The sequence below is a fragment of the Dicentrarchus labrax genome, unplaced genomic scaffold (genome assembly GCF_905237075.1).
Source record: "Dicentrarchus labrax unplaced genomic scaffold, dlabrax2021, whole genome shotgun sequence".
Classification (NCBI taxonomy): Eukaryota; Metazoa; Chordata; class Actinopteri; family Moronidae; genus Dicentrarchus; species Dicentrarchus labrax.
Genome location: NW_026136710.1, coordinates 17,205,501 through 17,228,009, shown reverse-complemented (window position 1 = coordinate 17,228,009; position 22,509 = coordinate 17,205,501). Strand labels below are relative to the sequence as shown.

The 22,509-nt window shown below is 38.5% G+C and overlaps 2 protein-coding genes across 2 annotated transcripts in view; one reads left to right on the top strand and one right to left on the bottom strand.

The window, feature by feature from the left end:
• Positions 1-4,038: 4,038 nt before the first annotated feature.
• si:busm1-57f23.1 (uncharacterized protein LOC368621 homolog) lies at positions 4,039-8,027 on the bottom strand. The gene is made up of 5 exons (XM_051413090.1): positions 7,877-8,027; positions 7,563-7,751; positions 4,806-4,957; positions 4,592-4,693; positions 4,039-4,327 (listed from the first exon to the last, which is right to left on the bottom strand). The coding sequence occupies exons 2-5, from the start codon at positions 7,645-7,647 to the stop codon at positions 4,235-4,237; spliced, it is 432 nt and encodes a 143-aa protein (XP_051269050.1). The 5' UTR covers positions 7,648-7,751; positions 7,877-8,027; the 3' UTR covers positions 4,039-4,234.
• A 4,307-nt stretch (positions 8,028-12,334) lies between these two features.
• il11ra (interleukin 11 receptor, alpha) overlaps positions 12,335-22,509 on the top strand; it is a 47,852-nt gene continuing 37,677 nt past the window's right edge. Inside the window, exon 1 of the mRNA XM_051413075.1 lies at positions 12,335-12,496. The gene's annotated coding sequence lies outside the window, so the exon portion shown is untranslated. The remainder of the gene's footprint in view (positions 12,497-22,509) is intronic.

Here is a 22,509-nt window from a genome sequence, read left to right as displayed (position 1 = left end):
ATCTTAGTGCTGCATTTGACACCATTGACCATAATATTCTTTTACAGAGACTTGAGCATCAAATTGGCATTAAATAAACCGCACTAAGCTGGTTTAAGTCATATTTATCAGATTGTTCGCAGTTTGTACATGTTAACGACGAATCTTCAATAAATACTACAGTTAGTCATGGAGTTCCACAAGGTTCTGTACTTGGACCAATACTATTTACTTTATATATGCTCCCTTTAGGCAACATTATTAGGAATCACTCCATTAACTTTCACTGTTATGCAGATGATACGCAGTTATATCTATCAATCAAGCCCGATGAAATTAATCAATTATCTAAATTACAAACATGTCTTAAGGACATAAAATCCTGGATAAGCTGCAATTTTCTGATGTTAAACTCAGAAAAAAACAAAATTCTTGTTCTTGGCCCTAAAAACCTTAGAGACTCACTGTCTAAAGATGTAGTTACTCTAGACGGCATTACCTTGGCCTCTAGCACCACTGTCAGAAATCTTGGAGTTATCTTTGATCAGGATTTGTCTTTTAACTCCCACATAAAGCAGACCTCCAGGACTGCCTTCTTTCATTTACGTAATATTACAAAGATTAGACACATCCCATCACAGACAGATGCAGAAAAACGAATCCATGCATTTGTTACTTCAAGGCTGGATTACTGCAACTCTTTATTATCCAAGTCCATTAAAACGCTCCAATTAATTCAGAATGCTGCAGCACGAGTACTGACAGGAACTAGGAAAAGAGATCACATATCTCCTGTACTAGCTTCTCTGCACTGGCTCCCTGTAAAATGTAGAATAGAATTTAAAATCCTCCTCCTCACCTATAAAGCTCTTCATGGTCAGGCCCCTTCATATCTTAAAGAGCTCATAGTACCCTATTACCCCTCTAGAACACTATGTTCTCTGAATGCTGGGCTACTTGTGGTTACTATAGTCTCTAAAAGTAGAACAGGAGCCAGAGCCTTCAGTTACCAAGCTCCTCTCCTGTGGAACCAGCTTCCAGCTGTGGTTCGGGAGGCAGACACCCTCTCCACATTCAAGAGTAGGCTTAAGACATTCCTCTTTGATAAAGCTTATAGTTAGGGCTGGATCAGGTGAGTCCTGAACCATCCCTTAGTTATGCTGCTATAGGCCTAGACTATCGGGGGATTTCCCATGGTGCACTGAGCTCCTCTCTTCCTCTCTCTTTCTGCACTCTTTCATGTCCCATTAATGCATGTTACTAACTTCACTTCTTCCCCGGAGTTCTTGTGCTTTCTTGTCTCGCAGGTTCTTATCGATCCTGGTGGAGCCTCCTGCCATGGTCCTGCTAGATTGCCATTGCCAATACTGTTGTTGCTGTGCATCTGTCTGTCTGTCTGTCTGTCTGTCTCTCTCTCTCTCTCTCTCTCTCTCTCTCTCTCTCTGTCTCTCTTACCCCAACTGGTCGAGACAGACGACCACCCACCTAGAGCAGAAGGATCTGTCCTAGGTTTCTGCCTTTTAACAGGCAGTTTTTCCTTGCCCTTGTCGCCAAGTGCTTGCTCATGGTGGTACTGTTGGGTCTCTGTAAATAATGTTATAAAGAGTTCGGTCTAGACCTACTCTATTTGAAAAGTGTCCTGAGATAACTTCTGTTATGAATTGGCGCTATACAAATAAAACTGAATTGAATTGCATTGAATTAAAAGACAATTCTGTCTCTTTGCTTGCACATTAATTTTCCCTTTTACTGAAATACTTCAGATATCTCTGTACATTAGATCTCTTTTTGTCAAGTGGGCTTTAAAACTGAGAAAGGAGAATAAATTTTTTTCTGATATGAAAATGTTTTCTTTCCTAATTAACTTGTTAAGATGTGTATTTTGTATGTTCAGTGTAATAAAGGTAATTATTATGGGTAATTTAGAACCTTGGGAAACTGGTACTTTCTCTATACACTGAAAAAAGTTTATAACTTCCAACTTTTGCTTAATTCCCATCAGACAGGAGCTGTGAAAAGCTACATTTTCAATTAAATGACATTTTAAAGCTTTGGGTGTAGTCAGATGCGTGTAGATGAGTGCATTGTGATGTTTTTTGCTTTGTGGGTTCACAGTGGATTAGTTCTTCTTTTTAACTGGGTCAACATGTCAATCAAATGACTTTAGTAAAGAAGAGCAGCTTGTTCTTATAAGTACAATGCATTATCACTGCTCTCTGACAAAGAAATCCATCATATACACATGCTGTATGTATAATTGTATGTTTTCATTTCAGGCCTAGAGCTTTTTATCGTTAATTTGCTAAGTTTTCTCTGACAGCCACCTAAAAAGGTTCAGGGAGTTTCCCATAGGTGGTTATCCTTTCTTTAAAACCATTGTTTACGGGTCAGTGTATTGCCCTTACAGTAAGTCTGTTTACAATTCCATGTATAAAAGCGTTTCCACCCATAGAGTTTTCGATTTCACGTGAGGAAGATGGACCTGAGTCTTTTCTCTGCTGCCCTGGCCCTGGTGCTGGGCCTTTAAGCTCAAAATAATACCCTGGTAAGACATATGCCATGACAATTACATCACTCTATAACTGGTTTACTGGTTTAATTTTTTTAAATGATTGAATTGTATTATTTAAAAGAAAGGCAATAACAAGTGATACAATCTTGAGAAATTGCAGCCTGCTCCAAGCATACAGAGTTGTGAACTCAAGAAAAACAATGATCTCAACTCATTCTCAACTATTTTAAGAAAAACGTCCTAAATGGCCATGTATGGCTTTATGAGCCTGTAGACCCACTTCATTGATTCTAACAACAACAAGTGACTGACAATATGACATCTCTAAAAATATACTTATAGCAAGGTGTGTTATTTAAATGAACACACATCCATTTTAAAATGATATGTTGGCAGGAACGGGAAAAAGACATAAGATATTGGCAAACAAATCTCACAATGAGCAAATGATAAAAGTAACATGATTAATGATATGTGATATTGGGCTATTTAAAAGAACTGACATAATACAACAAATATATGAGGGGATACAAAGAATATATACCAGGGCATTAAATAAACATATAAAAGTAAAAAAATTAACTTGCGTTAATATTTACTGATTATGTCCTTATGTAACCTACTTTGTTTCTCTGTAGGTGCATGGGATCATTCAGCACTTTCATGTACTTTTCAAATATTTATCATTTTTTATCTTTTATATAAAACGCTTGTAGTAAAATAAAAAGTACTTGTATTATCTCTATCATAATGTTGCTGGAGTTTTCTTAGACTATTTCCTTTCTAAATGCACACTGGAAGTAGATGAGGCTGTACCAGAAATTCCTACTGAAAGTGCTGAAAGAGGCTAAAAAGCTCTATACAGCTGAGGGGATCTGTAGTTGGGTGATAATGCTCTGTGGAATAATCACTATAAATGACACCTTTCATGTTGCACTTAATTTATTCCATTGGTTATATACAAATACTGAATAGTGGAGCTTTAATTTTTAATTTCTAGCCATGCATGGGTTTTGCAGCACATTTTCTTTTTGGCATTATAGAGGGAAAAAGGTGTAAAGATCCTGAAGCTAAATTACAATAGTTTAGTAGAATGTTTATGTGCGCATTTTAGAAGTTTTTGGCCTGACACTGAAAAAGTCGAGCACTTTTATGGATGAGGACAATTTTCCATAATATATAAAAAAAATTTTCCCCTTTCTTTTTTTCTCTAGGACTGCCTTCACATCAGTGCATGGAGCAGACATCATTACTCACATTCCAGATTCCTCTGTGCCAGTTGGACAATGGGATGATATGTCTGATTTTTATATCCTCAGGATCAATAGGTTATATGAATGCAGTGAGTACATCCTTCAGACTAAACTTGAGAACAGATTAATTATTTGAAGTCGCAAAGCAGGATAAACAAAGCCTGGGTACTTTGTGGTGACAGATCTTTCTTTTTAGACATTTGAAAGAAAATGAAGCCAACTCTGCTTCACAAGATCCTATGATTCATTAATATCATTCATATTATGGTAACAAAAATCAACATCTGCTCTTGGTCACCTTTCCCAAATTATTTTTATTGAGACCACATTTTGTCATTGTTATAAGTTGTCCATCATATTGTCGATCATGCCACACATCCACCAATTAAAATCAGCTGCAAAACATTTAAAAACTTCAACATTGTATCAAAATGCAATAAGGTAGTCAAAGCTGTAGAGCTAAACTATAAAAAGTTAAGCCTATTAAAAGTTAGACCTTCTTCAGTTTATTGCAGTTGTGTGTCTTCAGCTTGTGTTCGTTGTTGCGGGGGTCAAATGCCACCACAAAATGGCATTTCACATGCTGCGGAGGGGGAAACAACAAATACTATTATATAGAAATTGGGAAATCTCTGAAATCTAACTTACTGTAAAAGGCAATAGGTTATTTTTAGCCTTTTAACTAAATACAAGACAGAAAAGCTTGAATGTAAATGTTGAGTGGAAAAAATGGAGCTAAGGCTGGATGTGTTGCTTTACATTATCTTTAAAACATTGTGAAAAAGAATTGTTGAGTTAAACATACCTTTATAAACACATACAAACACATAAAAAAAAACAGATTTACCTTTTTCTCAAGACTGCAGCTGTTCAAGTCGTGGTTTTCAGACTTGAGACATTTGGTTTTTGCCAGTACTGCATCGATCTTAAAGTTGATCACATTGGTCACCTGATAAGAAGAGCAGACGGAGAGAAGAGCTATTAGATGTTGTGACATTATAATACGATTGCTGGTGACGTGGTGTGTTGTATGTGCGTTGTTTTTGAAAGAGGAATCTAACCTGACTCTGCACGGCAGTAACGGAGACCAGCTTGAACATCTTCTTGGCCTTGGAGTGTGTGTTGAACATGTTCACAGCATATTGGACTGCACTCTGAACGTCAGTTGACTCTGGATTCCTCTCAGACCAGCCACCCAGGAGAGGCACTTTTCCTGTGAGGAAAATTAAAGACAGACACAAGGTAAATTTCACATAATTACATAATGGCTACTGGTGGGACAACAGTGATTGAGTAACACTCCTAGTAATGCTCTCTGTCAAATGTGGCACAGTACAAGACACTAAAATGCATTCATTCATACACATAAAGAAGTTGAGCAGTTAACTACTCATACTTATATCAATGCACAAACCCAGTGTTATGATTGTGTTTATTCTGTTTGGGGTTTTTATGCTCGTTCATCCTGAAAATTTTGTTACAGTCCAGAACATCAATCAAGGACTTGGAAACTGTAAGACCACCAAATATTTTACACTGCCAAACCATCTTCACTACTCTGCCAAACCAAGCCTCAATCCCCAGGCCAAGAATAGAAAGGTTTTCCCAAGGAAAGAGAAGCAGAATTTATAGTTGCGGCTTGTGTACACTGGGTGTCCCAGCCAATCAAAACGATGCAAAAACTAAACAGTTTTTAGCCACACCAATATGGTATCGCACTAATCCGTTCCACCACTTTGGTCCAGACTGAAATATCTCAACAACTATTGAATGGATGCAAAATTAAGACATGGTATTATACCAGCTAAATATAAACATTATAGTAAGTAAGCACTGGTTAAAAATCCTGTTTTTCCTGTATCCTGCATGTTCCATCCCCATGCTATCAAGTACAGACGTTCATTTTGTATTATTGTCCGACAATACATTCAGACAGATGACTGACTGTGGTCAGTACAACAAAGCTTTTCTTCCATATAGGACTTAACATGGAGTTGCTCTTTAAAGACACATTATGTAGAATCCAATGCACTACATCATTATATGTAAAAGAAAGATCAACACAGTCATGAAAAGACAAAAACCAAGCAGACTTTACTTCTTTACTTTCATTTCTGCCTAAATTATGTGATGTTACACTGTGGATTCTACTTTACCTACAGCAACCTGCTCTCTTACATAATTTAATTTAAACCAAAACAAACCCAGTTTTAACCATCAGACAAAGTATGAGACATATGACATATACAAAAACTCCATTGAGAGCAACCTTAGTGAACTTCTTTTGGATAGCAGCTTCTATCAGTTGCACTTTTTGATAAAGCAACAGTAAATATAATTTTTTCTTTGTAAATATACTTTATGTACACTAACCGTGTATACTCTCAATCAAATCTATGAATTGCTACTTTTCTGATTTTACAGTTTACAGTATGCCATGTAGGAATCTGAACCAACCAGAATGTCCCAGTGAAATTTCACTAACAGAAGCCACTGGTGTTGGATAAATTTGGTGAATGGGTACTGAGTGGCCATGATTGATTATTTTTCATTCCAAAACACTCCCAAGCCAAACTCCACTCTGCCAAACTAAATAGCCTGTGACGAATGATGACTTTCTCTGTCTGCTGGTTCAGCCAAAGGTTTCCAGACAGCAGTAGAGTCACTGTCTACAGACTGAGTACATGCATGCACAACTTCTTTTGCCATTGAGTCATACAGGCACAAAATGTAAATGTCCATACAATAAATGTATTTTTAATTATTTAAAATCATTTAAGGTTCAATCACTATATTACTTAACTTGACACTATTAATAGCCAATTAACTACTGCTGCATGTTTTCCAGTATTACATGTACTTGTGTTTTTCCTGTTTGACTGCCTTCTCAGTAATCAGAAGGGAGTATACCAGCTGACTAATAAGCTGACTTCCTTGTCATTACCTCGAGTTGTTGCCTAAATTTGTTATGTTTATATGTCTTTTATTTAATGTGTAGTATTCTATTTCTATTTTTTCTTTTGGGGTTCACCTGTAGTAAAGTGCTGTAAAAACGCATTGATTATTTGTTTCATTTCAACGCACAAAGTTAAACTGGCAGTGATACAAATGTTTTGTTTGTCTGGTTTCTAGATTGTTAGTCATGATTCTGACACGGGTGCCAACGTTGTTGTCATTGTTTCATCTTGCAGGTCCTGTTCTATTTTTATTTCCTCATACAAAAGAGTGTGTACACTGTAGAAAGAAAAACTTAGTTTGACTAGAATTAAATTATGTTTTCTTTTATCCACATCAACTCATCAGAATTCAAAAGATAAATCAGGGAAGGACTTGTTGTCCCCACAATAGATTAAAACTAAGCACAAAATAGTCCACTGGACCGGTAGGAGATTATAAAGTTATGAGCAAGCAGAAAGTGTTAACATTCAAGGGTGTACTTCCCTGTTCCTAACATTTTATGGATGATTCACTTCCTAACATTAATATAGTAGAGTAAATATCAGGATAATGACATCAGGACAGTATTATAAGGAGCTTTAAAGATACATGTCCTTTCAAGCTTTAAATTTGTTTTAATCATCATTTTGTTTATCTGCCCATTAATTGACCAGATATATGACATGTGTGTTTGTCTTGAGTCTGTCTCCTGTTTCAATTTCAATTTCTTGAAAATTATATCAAGCTACAAAGTCTGTTCTCCCAAAGAAAGATAACACAACACAACACTAGTTTATTCTCCGTCTTATGATATTATTTTAAATGTCTCGCCTCTGTAACTCCCCATGTCTTATGTGATATGTTCTTATATCAGCACTTACTTGTTGTGATGACTTCCTCCACAGGCTGATCTCCCATACACAGCTGGACAACAAGGCATATCAGCACTGACAACAGGACCGACATTTTTACTTAATGACCACCACAAAGCAGTGTGTGAAGGATGAATCTCCAGAAAAAGGCTTCAGATGATCAGGACACTTTACTGGAGCTGAACCACTTGCAGCAAACTGATGGTGAAAAAGCAGCAAAAAAAAAAAAAACAGGAGAGACATTAAAAGACTTAAAATAATGCAATAGATAATGACAGAGAAAAGGCTACACAGAGAAACTACATTAAATTACAAATCTTTACCTTTCTGATGTTGAAAAAAACAGGACTTCACCAAGTGAATGGTGGAGCAACAGTGAGAGAAATAATGTGAGTGAGGAAGAGAGAAAGAGGGAGGGCGTTATTAGTGAATGGCAGTGGCTGTTCAGCATTTAAGCTCTGGTATGTTTAACAAGCCAGCGAAGACCACACCCACCCGCTGCCTGGCAATGACGGCATGTAGGGATTTAACAACCATCAGCGGCTTTGGCGCGCGAGTGACAGAGAGTGAGCCATTGTGTGTGTGTGTGTGCGTGCTGGTGTTTCTGTGCTCTTTGTGCGTTTGCAGTCATGTGTGTTATGTGGGTGTGTAGCCTGCCAATGTGACGTGTCAATGTGAATATTGTTGCTTTCTTTAGATGAGTGGACGAGGCACTTTTCTGACTCAATCCCAGCTGGTTTTATCTGTTGTGAGTCAATGTGCAAACTACAGCATGCAGCAGAACCACATTACAGTTCTACTGTAGGTACATCAACATCCTGTCCAGAACATTTGTTATCATGTGATAAACGGTTTGAACTATACTGATAGCATTGAATAACTGCACAAACATCAGCGGGTGGAACTGAGTGGAATAGTGCACTGGATGTCCTCAGCTGTTGACTGACAGACAGGAAGAGTGATAGGATGCCTCTCACTCAACTTTAACAGAGTGATGGTTAACAGCAATGTGTTGATAATGTAATACCCTTATGCATGGTGCTTTCAGGTGTACCAGCCTTATTCAGATTCTAAATGCTGATTGTCTGCAAGAAAATTAGAGAGGTCCACTCCATTAACTTTCACCCAGAAAACACTGGTTCATTGCCTGCTAAAAAAAGTGATTGCTTGGGCCATGAGGGGGCACAACACCTCCACAACAAGCTGACAGACATGCAGCCCTGACTCAAGATTGGTTTGTGAAGTTTTTAAGGCTACCATGTTGGCAAACATTTGCCTATTCTTACATTCAGAGGCAACATTAACATTAATGTGAAGATGTCTTTCTGGCCCCATGACTAATTTAGGTCCAATAGTCACTTTCCTTTTAGCTCTGTTTTAGTCTGTGAAATGTATCTGGCTCTTTATCTTGGTGTTACTCTGTCTTCATCAGTCTGTCTGCTGTTTGATGCTGGACAGATAGTGTACATTTGGTTTATTGGAGCTTTTTCTTTGCTGAAAACAGCTTCCTCCCGATGCTGGAAATGAAGTTCATGAAAGAGGTGAGACTGAACCAAACCAAGACAATGAGCTGAAAGAGGCTGAAAAGCTTTGTCAGAGTTGAGTGAAAATGCTGTGTGGGTTTGTTACTGTGAGCAACTCCTTCACAGTCCTTTACTGAGGTAATTAGGTGTCTTATTAGCCTAATTAAACAGGCTCAAGCTGCATATAAACCTACGTACACTTAAATATAACCATACAGGTACAAAATAATCACATACCTGATAGATAAGGTTAGTGGTAAAATAAGATGTTTTTATGAAGTTTCTGGTGTGCGTGTACTGATAGTATATGCAAACCACTGACTATAGACTCACGGATGCAAACTACCTCTGCTGACAGACTCCTGTAATGAGTCAGAGTGCACAGCAGGGGGAAGCAGCACCATATCACATAATGCAACAGGTGGTTGAAGAGGCTAAATTACTGCATTGTCATTCAAGAGTTGTGTTTGATAACAGAGAAACTTGAATACAATAAGTGCACTTTATGAGCAATTTCAAAGTCTAAAAGCGCAGTAGCCTGGTGAATAGAGATAAGAGAGCCATACACATAAGTTCATTCTCCTCAATACTCACTGCACCTTTCATCAGTATTAGTCCTTAATAAGGTGGTTACTCCTGACTGTTCAGTTGCTGCATGTAATAGACCCTTTTTCACAGTCATTCTGACATGAAATAGGAGACACAGGTGCTACCAGTGATCCTAATTAAGGCTTTGTTCCATTTAGGTCAAACAGAGTGCTGTTATTGTGCATGTTGGTTCACTGGAAAGGCTTTGCTACTCTAACTGGAATGAAACCGTAATTAGTATCATTGGTAGCACCTGCGTTCACCCTACTATTTCATGTCAAAATGGTTGCTGTGGAAAAAGGTCTATTTATCATTGTTCAAGAAATGTCAAAAACTGGAATTTTAAGCAGGGGTACAGTACAAACTTTCGTCAGACAGTAAAACAAGATCATCATACAGTATGTAATTATAAATCCACATTTATTTTACAGTTTCTATCATAAACAGCCATCAAAAAATGTTACAATACAAAATCTTAAAGAGGAAGATGATTTACTGTCTGTTATAAATACAATATGCATAATAAAAAAGGAACCATAAAAAAATCATAGCTGCTAAAATTAAGCCTAGAATGATGCACATGAATATGTACGATAAGAGAGGTGTTAGATAAGTTAGAAAAAAAGGCAACATAAACAGAGATAGCTAAATGATATACAAAAAAACACTGACAGCTCTGACAGAGGAAGTGTAGATAAAGACAGGTGAGACAAAAGATAGGCAGATGGGAACAGACTGACAGGTGCACTGATTCATACAGTACAGCAGATGGACAGGCGGATAAACTCAGAGCCAGATAAAAAGAAAGAAAAGATGGACAAGCTGTCAGGAAACAAGAAGCACCAACAACAACAACACAAACTACAGCCTAAAATGTTAAAAAAGATTTGAATGTACACCATTGTACACCAGCAAAATTCTCTTTAAAGGCCTGGTCCTGGTTCATTGCTCTCCTGTTCCTAATGAGACTGTAAGTCTTCCAACTGACAGGTCAGGGTCAGCATGGGGGTGGCTGGATTTGTTCAAATTGGAATTCCCCATTTTCCTCGGAATAATTGATGTCTGTGTTGTTTGCCTGATGAGTGGACGGGATACCAACTGCCACAGTTTTCATCCAGATTGTTTTTGTCCAGTTTGTCCAGGTCAAAGGTCAAAGTTGATTCACAAATAAACAGCCCAAAATAGAGCATATGGCTTCTACTACTGTGTACTGTTGTAACTGTTAAGAAAAAAAATACATAGATACTGAACCTAAAATGAACAGTAAAATCTTGAATGTGGTCTGTATGAGATGTGTCATAATCATGCAAGACCAAAGACATTACAGTATAGAGTTACCTGTTTATTATGCACCCCTGTACAATGAAATGCAATCTGATATGACACCCCTGCAATGAATCTTATGTTTGTTTAGAATAACCCTTCAGTTTCTGTTGACAGTATCAGAGAGGTGTTGATTCTTCCCTACGGTCATTTCGAGGCTGTGTATGAGACTGCATTACATTGACAGATGTGTTTTCCCACCCCCATTTACATTAACGAGGGAGAACAAAAGGTCAGTACTTCGGATAATGAGATGTTACTATCATCCAATGTATTGCATAGAGCACTGGGACCATTAATGGATTTAATGTGTTTCTGTACTCATCACATAACAGGTAAGCTCATGAAGCAGGTTTTCACAATCTGGCTGGATAACTGTGTAAAATCTGGAAAAGTTTGTTTTTCCTTCCAGGCCCAGGGTTTTACTAAGCATAGATGTATTATTCAAAGATTTGTATTACCGGCCCCATCTCCTGAGTGATGCTACTTGTTGTTGTGTAAATGGGAAACTATTTGACAGCCAATCGTGATCAGTTGATGGTTGAACTGATTTAATGAGCTGGCTGAAAAGAGCATTTGTGGACTATACTGCTATATTCAACGCCTTTGGACACATATGTGTACAATTAGTGGGAGACAACACAGTTTACACAAATGTCCCTCATGTCCTACTTGTTCTTACCACTAATTGAGATAATTCATGTTATTTCAATGTATTTATATTGGCACACATTTTCACCATTTTTCCCACTCGTTTAAACCAGGAGTCTCAAACTGCCAGCCCGGGTGCCATTTCCTGACAAATTTTCTTTTTTGCTAAGTATGATTTTAGTAATGGAAATATTTTCAGAATATTACACTTTCTTACCAGAAGCTTCTCCAAGCTTTGAGTTTGAGACCCCTGACTTAAACCAATGCAAAAGCTCATCATAAAAAAAAATGTTTTTTATAGTTTGATTATTTGAAAATTAACCTCGATCCAAATAAAGATTACATCAATGCATTAAAATAAATACATTATCAATTACATTTAAAAAAATATATTATTAAGTAATATTTTTTTTTATTATCACTGGCTTTTATAGATATATTTATACAAAGCCACTGCATAAATAGTTTGGTTATTTGCATTAATTAAAATTAAAAATGAATACAATTTTAAATACCACCTTACAACGCCTGTTGGATGTGTTTTTCCAATACACATTCCTAAGACCTCCGACCTGGGATCAGTGCTGATATCTCAGCCACCATAATCCCTTTACAGTTAGGATCCGCCCACACAGCCAGGATGATTGACAGCCGACTCCTCCAACCAGGTGGCGGCCGACTTGCCTGGCCTCCTTTCTCCCCTCCTCCTCCTCCTCCTAGTCCGACTTTGTTGCTCTCCTGCCCCGCTAGCCCGTCTCCAGTCTCTCCGGGGAGCCGAAGAACAACTCGAAAAACTCCCAACCATGGAAGAAGACAATATAATAATGCCTGTTTGACTCGGGGGGGACATTTTCCAAGGTAAGTTTGGTGATTTAAAGTGTTCAAACCGGGCGGGTGGGAATTAGCGGCTATGAAGCTGCGCGTGTGGGGGGCGAAAAGTTTATCCGCCTCACTCCACGGGACAGGAGGGAACAGGAGGGAACAGAGGGGAAATTCACTCCAATGTTATTCACAGTGGGGATGTGTCATGTTGCTAGCTTACATGTTGGTCCCTCTTTAGCTTGTATTGCACTCCGAACCCTTGCTATATATAACATGTCTTTTAATTAAATGCCGTATAATTGTGCCTCATACACACATAAATGAATGGCGTTACTCTATCATGTATTGTAACTTTATGTCTGATAATTGTTAGATAAACTGAACACGGGCTTCACTGTTGGTGAAACATGTTGCTGGGGTTCAATTTTAAGTTAGACTTGTTACTGGTGAAAGTTGTAGCAGCACACAGATATCATTGAAGAAATTTGGCTTGATTTAAAATGTAATATACTGTTAAAATTAATGAACTTCAATAGACTCATAGCCTATGTGGTATTTTTGTGGCAAGTGTGGGTTGTAAGCTGTGTCCACTGTATATATTTTATTGGTAAATAATATTTAAAAAACACCGTTTGTGCATTGGCTTTCATTTACTTGTTTTGCTTCTTGCTCTCAAATTCAGCCACAGGAACACTATTGACAGTGTTTTAGATGAAGCGTTGAAATTGTGAGTCATTCAAAAGCACTTGTTGATGTGATAAACAACATTAGTCTTCATCCTGCTCTCTCTCTTTTTTGTATATTTACATGCACAAGTATAGTTCCGGGGCAGCAGTAAAGGTTAATGCACCAAGTCGGCAATTGGAAACAAATACTTTACACGCATGCAGACAGTCAGACAGACAGACAGACAGACAGACAGAGAGAGAAAGGCAAGAGACAGTGGGACGGGGTCTCTGTACAGATGTGCATTCCTCCAGCCAGTGGAGTAATCAAGCCTTTAAATAGAGCTCAACTGGAATGCAAACACACCAAGCAGAAAGATGAAGCCTGGGGGCGTCTCAGGAGTAGGAGAGGGAAAGGTAGATGGCAGAAGAAGGGCAGAGAGATTTGGCTGCCAGCTCTTTTGCTCCAAATTAACTCAATTTGTTGGTCTTTCTCAGATGTCTCCCCATTTTAGGCGACATGTGGGTCAAAGTTCATTGTTCAAAGGGAGACAGCACTCTTCTGCTTGAATCCACTGAGAAAGTCAAACTTGTTTAGGAGGAAGATTAAAATGTTGGATCTGTGTTGTTGCATCGCTATGTAACATTGCACATTGCATATCGGTGGCAGAATTTGAACCTTACCCACAAATCCTGAAACATGACGTCAGTGTACGCTCGTGTTTATCAAGCAGGCCGGTCTGCGATGCTTCAAAGAGATGATGCAGTGAAAATATGTAATGTTGTACAGAGCACATGTTGTGGGCACTGAGGGAGATTTACATTCATGTATTGAAACTATTAGTATTTCAGCGGGGGTCATTGAGTTGGTTTGGTTGTTTTTGGTTGAAGTTTTCTGTTTTTTCAAATCATATAGAAAATCACACATTTGAGATGAATCGGGGAGTCAGGATGTATGAATGTAAATAACAAGCTAGTGATTACCCTGCACTGTGTGTGGCTAGATCCATCCATGTATAACATACAAGTTTTTCATCTTATTTATATTTGTAGAACCTTTTTTCAGAAACTTTTGCCAGGCAATTGTGGCTCTTACACCATTACTCCTTGCTGCTTTAAATGTTGACAAAGGATGGAATTTTGGTTTTCATTAAGGATTTTAGTCTTTTGTAATAAGCTCAGAATTTGTTCAAGGTGTTCAGTACAGAGGAGCCATGCATGATCGGTTGTAGGGTGGTCAGAGTTTGGTGTGTGTTTCCTTCTTTAAGGGCAAAGTTGTCCTCATCACAATTGGCGATATTGACCAATTTAGGACTCTCCCCCTCTTTTGTAGACAAGTGGTTTGTCACTTTTGGTTACTTGAGACATGGAAGGGAAGGCTTTACACTCATAGACTGCAGTTTGTTGGCCGTCTGTTGACCAATTGGAGGCAATTTTCCCCCTGCACTCCCATGTGGCAGTAAAACTGAACGACAGAATCGCTTCAGCCAGTCTTGTTTGCCAGGTTTTCAATGGTTTCCAGTTTGATCACTGCTTATTTCTTTGCTTTAAAACCTATTCAAAACCCTGCAGTATCTCTGTCAGTTACCACAGTGTTTGCTATTAATGGATTTTTTGCTTCACAGACTGGGTGGCCTGATCAAGAAGATGTTCCTCAGTTTTAATTTCACAGTACATTAAAGAAAGCTGGCTTTGATACTGTCTAGCAGAACCTCAGCTCTTCCACTCTTGTGACCACTTCACCACATTGAAACTACTGTAAATGTGCACAGTGTAAGAAAAACTAGACACAAGGCACCTTGCTGTTTACCTCTGGGAAGTTAGCCTGCCCATGGAGTCCCAGGTCTTCTGTCTCTATAAAAGGAAAACTGGAGTGTATTTTTGGTTTACAAACATTGCGACCAAAAGAAATCTGTTAAAAGATTATTCAGAAATACACTCAGTGAGCAAATGGGCTCTTTGGACTCGGGGGGCTACAGGGTTATCCAAAGAAATAAGGGAAATCCAAGGGGCTTGGATATCTGAGAATAGTGTAAAACCTTATTTCAAACATGGCAGACATCTACACATTTTGAAGCCTGTCAGGGCGTAAGAAATAATGTTAATGAAAATCCTAAAAGTTAAGGCAACATACACAATACATTCAGTTTGGTTTGTGAAGGAGGGAAGTGAAAGTAAAAAGTTACTTGCTTTATCAAGAGGAATTACCTCTAATTAGTTAACATTGGGAGTAACTTCTAAGAGTAGCTCTTAATGTATCACGCAATTAATCCCATGGATGCTCAGAGTGGAAGAACCAATCAGAGACAGGGATTTAACCTACACCTGCCCCATTGTTCCAAAATCAAAATCCTTACATAAGTCTAAGATTTCTCTTTTTGCAGTTTACTGACCTACAGAGATCTAACTTAATCTATTTTAGTTCAGTTTTAGTACAGTTCGGTTCACTTAAACTCACTTCCAAACTCCTCATTCTAGTTTGAAAAAGGTACTGTTTTTCAGTTTGCCTTCTGCTTCGCCTGATTCCCTGCAGACAGCTCCCACTGGCAGTCCAATCTCTGCACTAGCCTCGGCCAAAAACCACATACACACACACACACACACACACACACACACACACACACACACACACACACACAAAAACACACACACACACACACACACACACACACGTATGCACAGGCTCCACTTAGAACTTCACACAGACTCATGCATGCACATATACATGCATAGGCACAAATTCAGACTATCCAGTACTTCACATAATCACCAGCACACAGACCTAAACTCGGTCCAAGCCTCCCTACTCTCTTCTCCACACTCATATTTCACTAGTCACACACACAGGGCCCACGGCAATCAACTTTAAATTAGAGAGAAAGCTGCTCCAAGAACTTGAGTGCTGCTTGCCAGGTCTGAGGCCATACTGTTCTTGGTGTGCGCGTGTGTGTGTGTGTGTGTGTGTGTGTGTGTGTGTGTGTGTGTGTGTGTGTGTGTGTGTGTGCGTGTGTGTGTGTATGAGAGACAGAACGAGCCAGTTCTTGATATTAAACCAACTTTGAGGGGCCTAGAATGGGGTATTTCTCCTCCTCTGTGCTGCTGTCCGTGCACTTTATCCCCACTCATACTTACCAGAAGCTCTGCTCAATTGTTTTCTGCATTTGAAGAGTTTGTCTGCGAGAAAGAGTTGTAAGTTGTTTGATCCCAACCTGGCTTGTTCATTTCTTGTTTTACTACGATTGTCTACATTTGCTTCAGTTCCCACAGTTCCAAGCCACAAGGTCAAGCCACTGGATCTTGTGGCTCAGAGTTGTGGTTCTCTTGAGGTCAACTGACCAATAACGAGAGTGATAGTGTGGTGATAGTGAAAGTATATTTGCAGTATGGGTATTTCTTTCTAAGAAACAGTGGTATGCTCCTTGCACAACTCAAGCAGTTGCCTGTTCTACAAAAAACTCCCAGTATGATGGGTGACTGATTGAATACATAATGGCAGCTCTGCAAAGAAACCCTATACTCACTCTTTGGTATATGGTATCTGATGCCAAACATCTGAAGTTTGCTGCATCTGTTTCATATTGAAGAACTTATTTTTGCCAACTGACTCCATTTTTGACTCTGGAATTATTTCAACATCATGTGGCACATCCATCTTCATTTAGCCTGTTATCATAATATAAGAGTATAATGGGTAACTCCTGTATATAAGACTATTAAAGAACAAACAAGATATACAATAAATTGAAGCTAAATTCAACATACGAATGTTTAATTGTGAAGTGTAATTGTGAAAAAGTTATTTCACATTAATATTTAAAACAGTGGCAAAGCATAATAGATCTCTATTGCAAGCATGCAAAAGAATAGAAAACAGCCCAATATGGATTTATGATTATTGTTTCTATGACCAGGGAAGTCACCATCTCCTTTCTATCACTCTTGTAAAAGCTATTTCCCTACCTGTTGGCTGCAGGAATATTGTCTTTGGCAGCACAGTTGACAGCCAAATTAGGGGCATCATATTTGTTACATATTAGCCTAGGTGGAGACTGTATGATTATGGGTATTTTTGTTACCTTTTTTACATGTGTATTTAACTTGACGTGCCATCACAGAAGCTGCAGGAGGTTGAAGTTTCAAGATGCTCTTAGGTAATGGATCAATTTCTAAACAGGATGAGCTCAAAGTGGAAAGAAGCGTATTGTGCCCACTAAAAGCCATCATCTTTTTGTTTAATTAATCTTCATACATAGTAGTAGTATATTCTCTAGTACCGTCTATTTACATTATCTCACCAAGCACACATCTCAATTTTTAAAAACTGTGGAGGGAAGGTGGGTATTAGTTTACACAAGAGTAGACATAAGATACAGTGTTATACAGTAACTAAAGTGTACACAGCAATACCTTTTAAGAGTAGTCTTCAATTATAAAGGGTTCACCAGCAATAGACATTGGCCATTAACCCAAACTGGCACCCTATCATTGTTATTCTTTGTCATTCTTTATCCGGAAATGGTTTTTTAATGGGTTTAAGGGTCAGTTTCCTTCATGAAAGGTACGCTCTTTTTTTAGAGAGGCAACCTTGTGGCTGGATGAAGGTTGCAAGAAAAAACTAATCCTGAAAACTAAATGGTATATGCTTACTGTCAAGACAAAAAAAAAGACATGTAATAAAATAAAAATGACAAGTCAGATTTATTTATATAGCCCAAAATCAAGAATCATAATTTGCCTGAGGGGGTTTTACAATCTGTACAACTGGTTATACCCTTTGTCCCTAGACCCTCAATTTGGGTAAGGAAAAACTCCCCCAAAAAACCTTTTGAAGTACTTTTGAAAAGAATGCAGGCTAGAGGCCGGTCTGTAGTTATTGGGAGACCCTGGATCAAGGAGTGGTTTTAAGTTTTGGTTTAACCACAGCAGTCATAAAGCTAGAATATTCAGCATTGTAACTACTAGAGATGGCCAGAGATCCTTAAAAAGGTTGGCGGGGGTCCAGAAGGACAGGGCAGCAGGCAGGGCACACTTATAGTTCAAAACACTCTCACACCATGCCAGGTTGAAAATGCCAGTTTTGTTCGATAATTTGAAGAAAGAGAAAGGCACTCACACACTTCCACAATGGCCCACAGCAGATGACTGGTTTATGCTGAGAGCTCCACTCTATGCTTATCACTTGTTGGGGTGAATGACAGCGAAGCTTGGCTGTCCTAAAAAACTGCATGCTCAGAAAGTTCCAGGAAAGATAAAAGTTAAAGAATGTGTTTCCTTCCCATGCAAATGTGCTTTATGATCCTCTGGACCTCTACATAACATGTTTATCTATTGGCTGCAGAGAAATATAAACCCAAAATTCACTGCATTTTTTTTTTTTTTTTTTTACCATTTAATTTAAGGAGAAGATATTGTGTTTGGTTTGTATATGTGACGCAGATACCAATATCTCAAGTGTTGTGTATGAAATGAGTATGAAATCTGCTGGGCACTTTTGACATATTGCTGCAGTCTGGCCAGTGAAAGCAACAACTGTTACATTAGCCATATATTCTGTAACTACCATGTCTAGTGCAGTGTTGACTGTGAAAATACAGCTGACTGTGGAGATTATTAGAGCTTGGCAGAAGATTAGCCTGTGCTGGAAAAACACTCTATTGATTGCTCTGGTATAAAATCCTACCTCCAAATCATGAGCGGTTACTTGCCAAACCAGCATGAAGAATACTGTGGATTGATTTACAACCTTCTGTGGCAAAAAAAATGTACCAGCATTCTGGCTGCTTGGTGTTGACTCCCACCCTGCAGGTGTTCATATTTACCGTCACTGCCGCCCTGAAAATGCTCTGTTTGTGAACCTGGTGTCTGACATGAAATTAAAGCAGTTTTTCAGCTGAGCACATAGATCCACCATCTTGTTATTTGAAGAGGTTCATTAATGCAGACTCACTTTGCCGTCTCAGTGGGGTTCATTTTCAGAGCTAAAGCGAAAGAAGAGGAGTGCAGGTCTTATTTTTGCTTTTGTTCAGTGTAAATACTGGTTTCATTCCTGTCTCCATTACAAGCTGCGTAGGTAGAGAGCTCGAAATGGCACGTTGTGTTCACATTTTGTAGGGAAAAACCACAAAGCCACAGTTTAGAGTTTAATAATTATATTTTTGACAGATATAGGGATTTTGGAAAGGGCATATCAGTGGTAATTAGTACCAAAACATCTACTTCCTCAATACTGAAGACACATTGTTTTAGAAACAGCAAACACTAATCCCTAAAGTGTGGCTTGTAGGCAGCTTTTGCCAAGTTTGGACAGACTGAATAACATGTGTTCAGGCTCTCAAGACATTGGCAATGCTGGGTTTGAGCCATTATGGCTACAGCATGGTTAAACCTTAGCCAGTGTGAATCATTCAGAGGTTTTAAGAGATAATGTTAAAAGACGGAGCTAAGGCTTTAAGTTGGCAGGTTCTGATTACACAAACAGTAAGACACTGCTATCAACTGTTGGACCAATCCCAAACTGAGGCATATGTAGTTGAAGTTTGAAAAGAGACATCCCCTGGTGGTATCTGTATCTGTTTGTTCATTTGAAGTGCACTCCTCGACTGTGTGCGCAATCATTTTGCATGAGTAAATAAATCTTACAAAAGCCTTTTGTTAAGAAGGGAAGAATCCTTTTTGAATATTTAGGCCTAGGCAGACCATATTATTTATTTATTTGTATTATTATTTGCATGGGATGGAAATTATTGTTGCTTCTATCCTTTGTAGACAAAAGGGTGTTTCTAGAATAGAGCTAAAACAATTAACTGATTAGTTGATCAATAGAATGAATCAGCAACTATTTTCATAATGATTAATGGTTTCAATAAAGCACATATTGTCACCTGTGGTATGTATTTTTGGACTTTAGACTGTTGGTCGAACATGTATTAACTTTGTAATGGACATTTTTCACTCTCACTATTTATTGAGAAAATAAACAGCAGATTAATCGATAATGAAAATGATTGTTAGTTGCAGCCCTTCTCCAGAAGACTTATCCAGAAGTGATTTATGAATGTTAGTTTATTCATTATTTCTTTTTTTTAAAATACAATGTCAGTGTCTTTTAGAGTTATGGCCTCTCTACTACTGGCTTGAGTGTATATATTTAAAATAACATTGTAAATTTAAAGTCTCTCAAAAATGTGTTTTGCTTGTTGTTGCTTAACCTGGATGAGTTTCACTGTGCAGAATGAGGTATGTGCACAGTTTGTTTTCATGTTCATGTTCTGTGCTTACCTTTAATCTCAGTTTTAATACCTGGAAGTACCAGCAGGACTTTGTGACATCATTAGTATGCAGTTACACACGTGTGATGTGGAAACTTGAATCCCCCAGTGCACGTAGACTGAGTACCTGAAGCGAAAACACACCGAACAATCACTAAAAGAGACACTAGTCTACAGCTTGTTTTTCATCCTGTACAGGGCTTCATTGAAAAGATAAAAACAAGCCCTGATACTTTCAGTTGTGCAGGCACTAAAAGGATGAATCTGAAGGAGAGGAGAGAGGAGTTTAGATGGTGGGCACAAACTAAAAACACCCCTATTAACTCTTTTACGTCGCTCTAGACAAGAGTTTCAGCTACATGGCTGAAGCGTAACAGTGGGTGGTCTACATACACAGAGGCCACCCTTTGTTTGAAAATGTCACCACTTATCACTTCAGGTACAAGTCCAATTTATGTAAATAAAGTGAGATGTACCAAAGAGAGAGCAGTAATTGATGTAGTTGAGTAGATGTGTTTTTTTAATGGTCCACATTGTGTTCATGTGTTTCTGCTGCAACAAGGCCACTATTTTTACTGCACTGTCATACATAATTGATAGACGTGTCTGTTGGAATTATGTGACAGTCAGTTATGATGTAGCAAAAAAGTCTCTTGGGTAGCGGAAGTGTGTGTGTGTGTGTGTGTGTGTGTGTGTGTGTGTGTGTGTGTGTGTGACTGACTGATGACATAATTGTATTGGAATGTCTATGAAAGATAATTATGAACCTCCTTTAACACACATCTTCTTTATTTTCCACCTTTCTCTCCTCTCAGTTTTGTTTCTCCCTCGCTCACTCTTAACCTTTCTCTACCTCTTCCTCCTTGTTTGTTTTTTGCCCTTTTATTGTTTTATTTGCTCTCTGTCCATCTGTCTGCCACCATCGCTCCCTCCCTCCCTCCCTGCATCCGCCTATGTTTGTTGTCTTCATGGAGCGTTAGCAGTCTTGAAGGAGGATAAATGGGTGTTATCGAGCATGGTGATCATATCTGATTTGGCAGGCAGGTGACAGAAACAAATGAGGATGAAGCCATGACCACACTAGCAATGCTTCTCAGACGAGTGCATGTTCACACTGGAGAGGAAAGCGAACCAAATCCTCACTTTTTGTTTGTCTTTTTCCCTTGTTATCAATGTATGAATTAATTAATAAAACTAACCAACATTCTCCATTTGTGGCACCGGCACACAATCATATGTCATATAGGAACACTCATGGCGGAATGTGTAGGTACAATCTGACAAACTATATGTTGAATACCAGATGTTAACAGGGCCTGTGTGCCTGTGGTTAGCCAGTCCACGTCCTTGTCATAGATTGTTAGTTGTTTGGACCTGCTTGGAGGCTAAATTAAGTACTTTTTTTGTCTTTTCGAATTCATTACTGTCACAATGAATTACTTATTCATAGGTTTGAAGAATTGCTGGAAAATTGTAGCTGATTACAATTGGTCTGAATCATGTTTGAGTTCTGAGCTCATCAGATTTACCTTGAATAAACAGTAGATCAGATTTGGCTAAATATGGCATTGTCTGCCGGCTACAGTTTGTAGGAATTGTTCTGCTAAACTGAATGTTCTTCTGAAGACAGCTTTATTGCCGGTGTTAAGGTTGGTTGCAATGAGTCAAGATAAAATTACAGAGCTATCTTACCTTGAATATCTGTAAGTGCGTTTTCATCCACCTGCTTTTATACACATTTCAATTAAAAGGTCTTAAATGAAAAGCCGGAAAGCCGGAAATGAAAATAAAAAGTCCAAATATTGCAAAACAAATTTTACACTTGGCGGAGATGGAAAAGTTATTGATTAAAAAGAAGATGTGACAAAGTGCAATGGAAACAGTCTTCGCAAATAAATGATGTACATGAAGCATGTGCCTGAAAAGTGCACTGCAGCTCCTGCTTCACTTAAGAGAAAAATGCTTCTGTGTGGAGACTGTAACCTTCCTCACATGAATTAATGAAACAAACATGTCATATTTCTTTCACATTTTCCACATGGCTTCCCATCGTTTGAGGTTTGACTCTGCGCCCTCTTCTTCTGCAGTGCTTCAGTCACCGGACTGGTGAATTAGC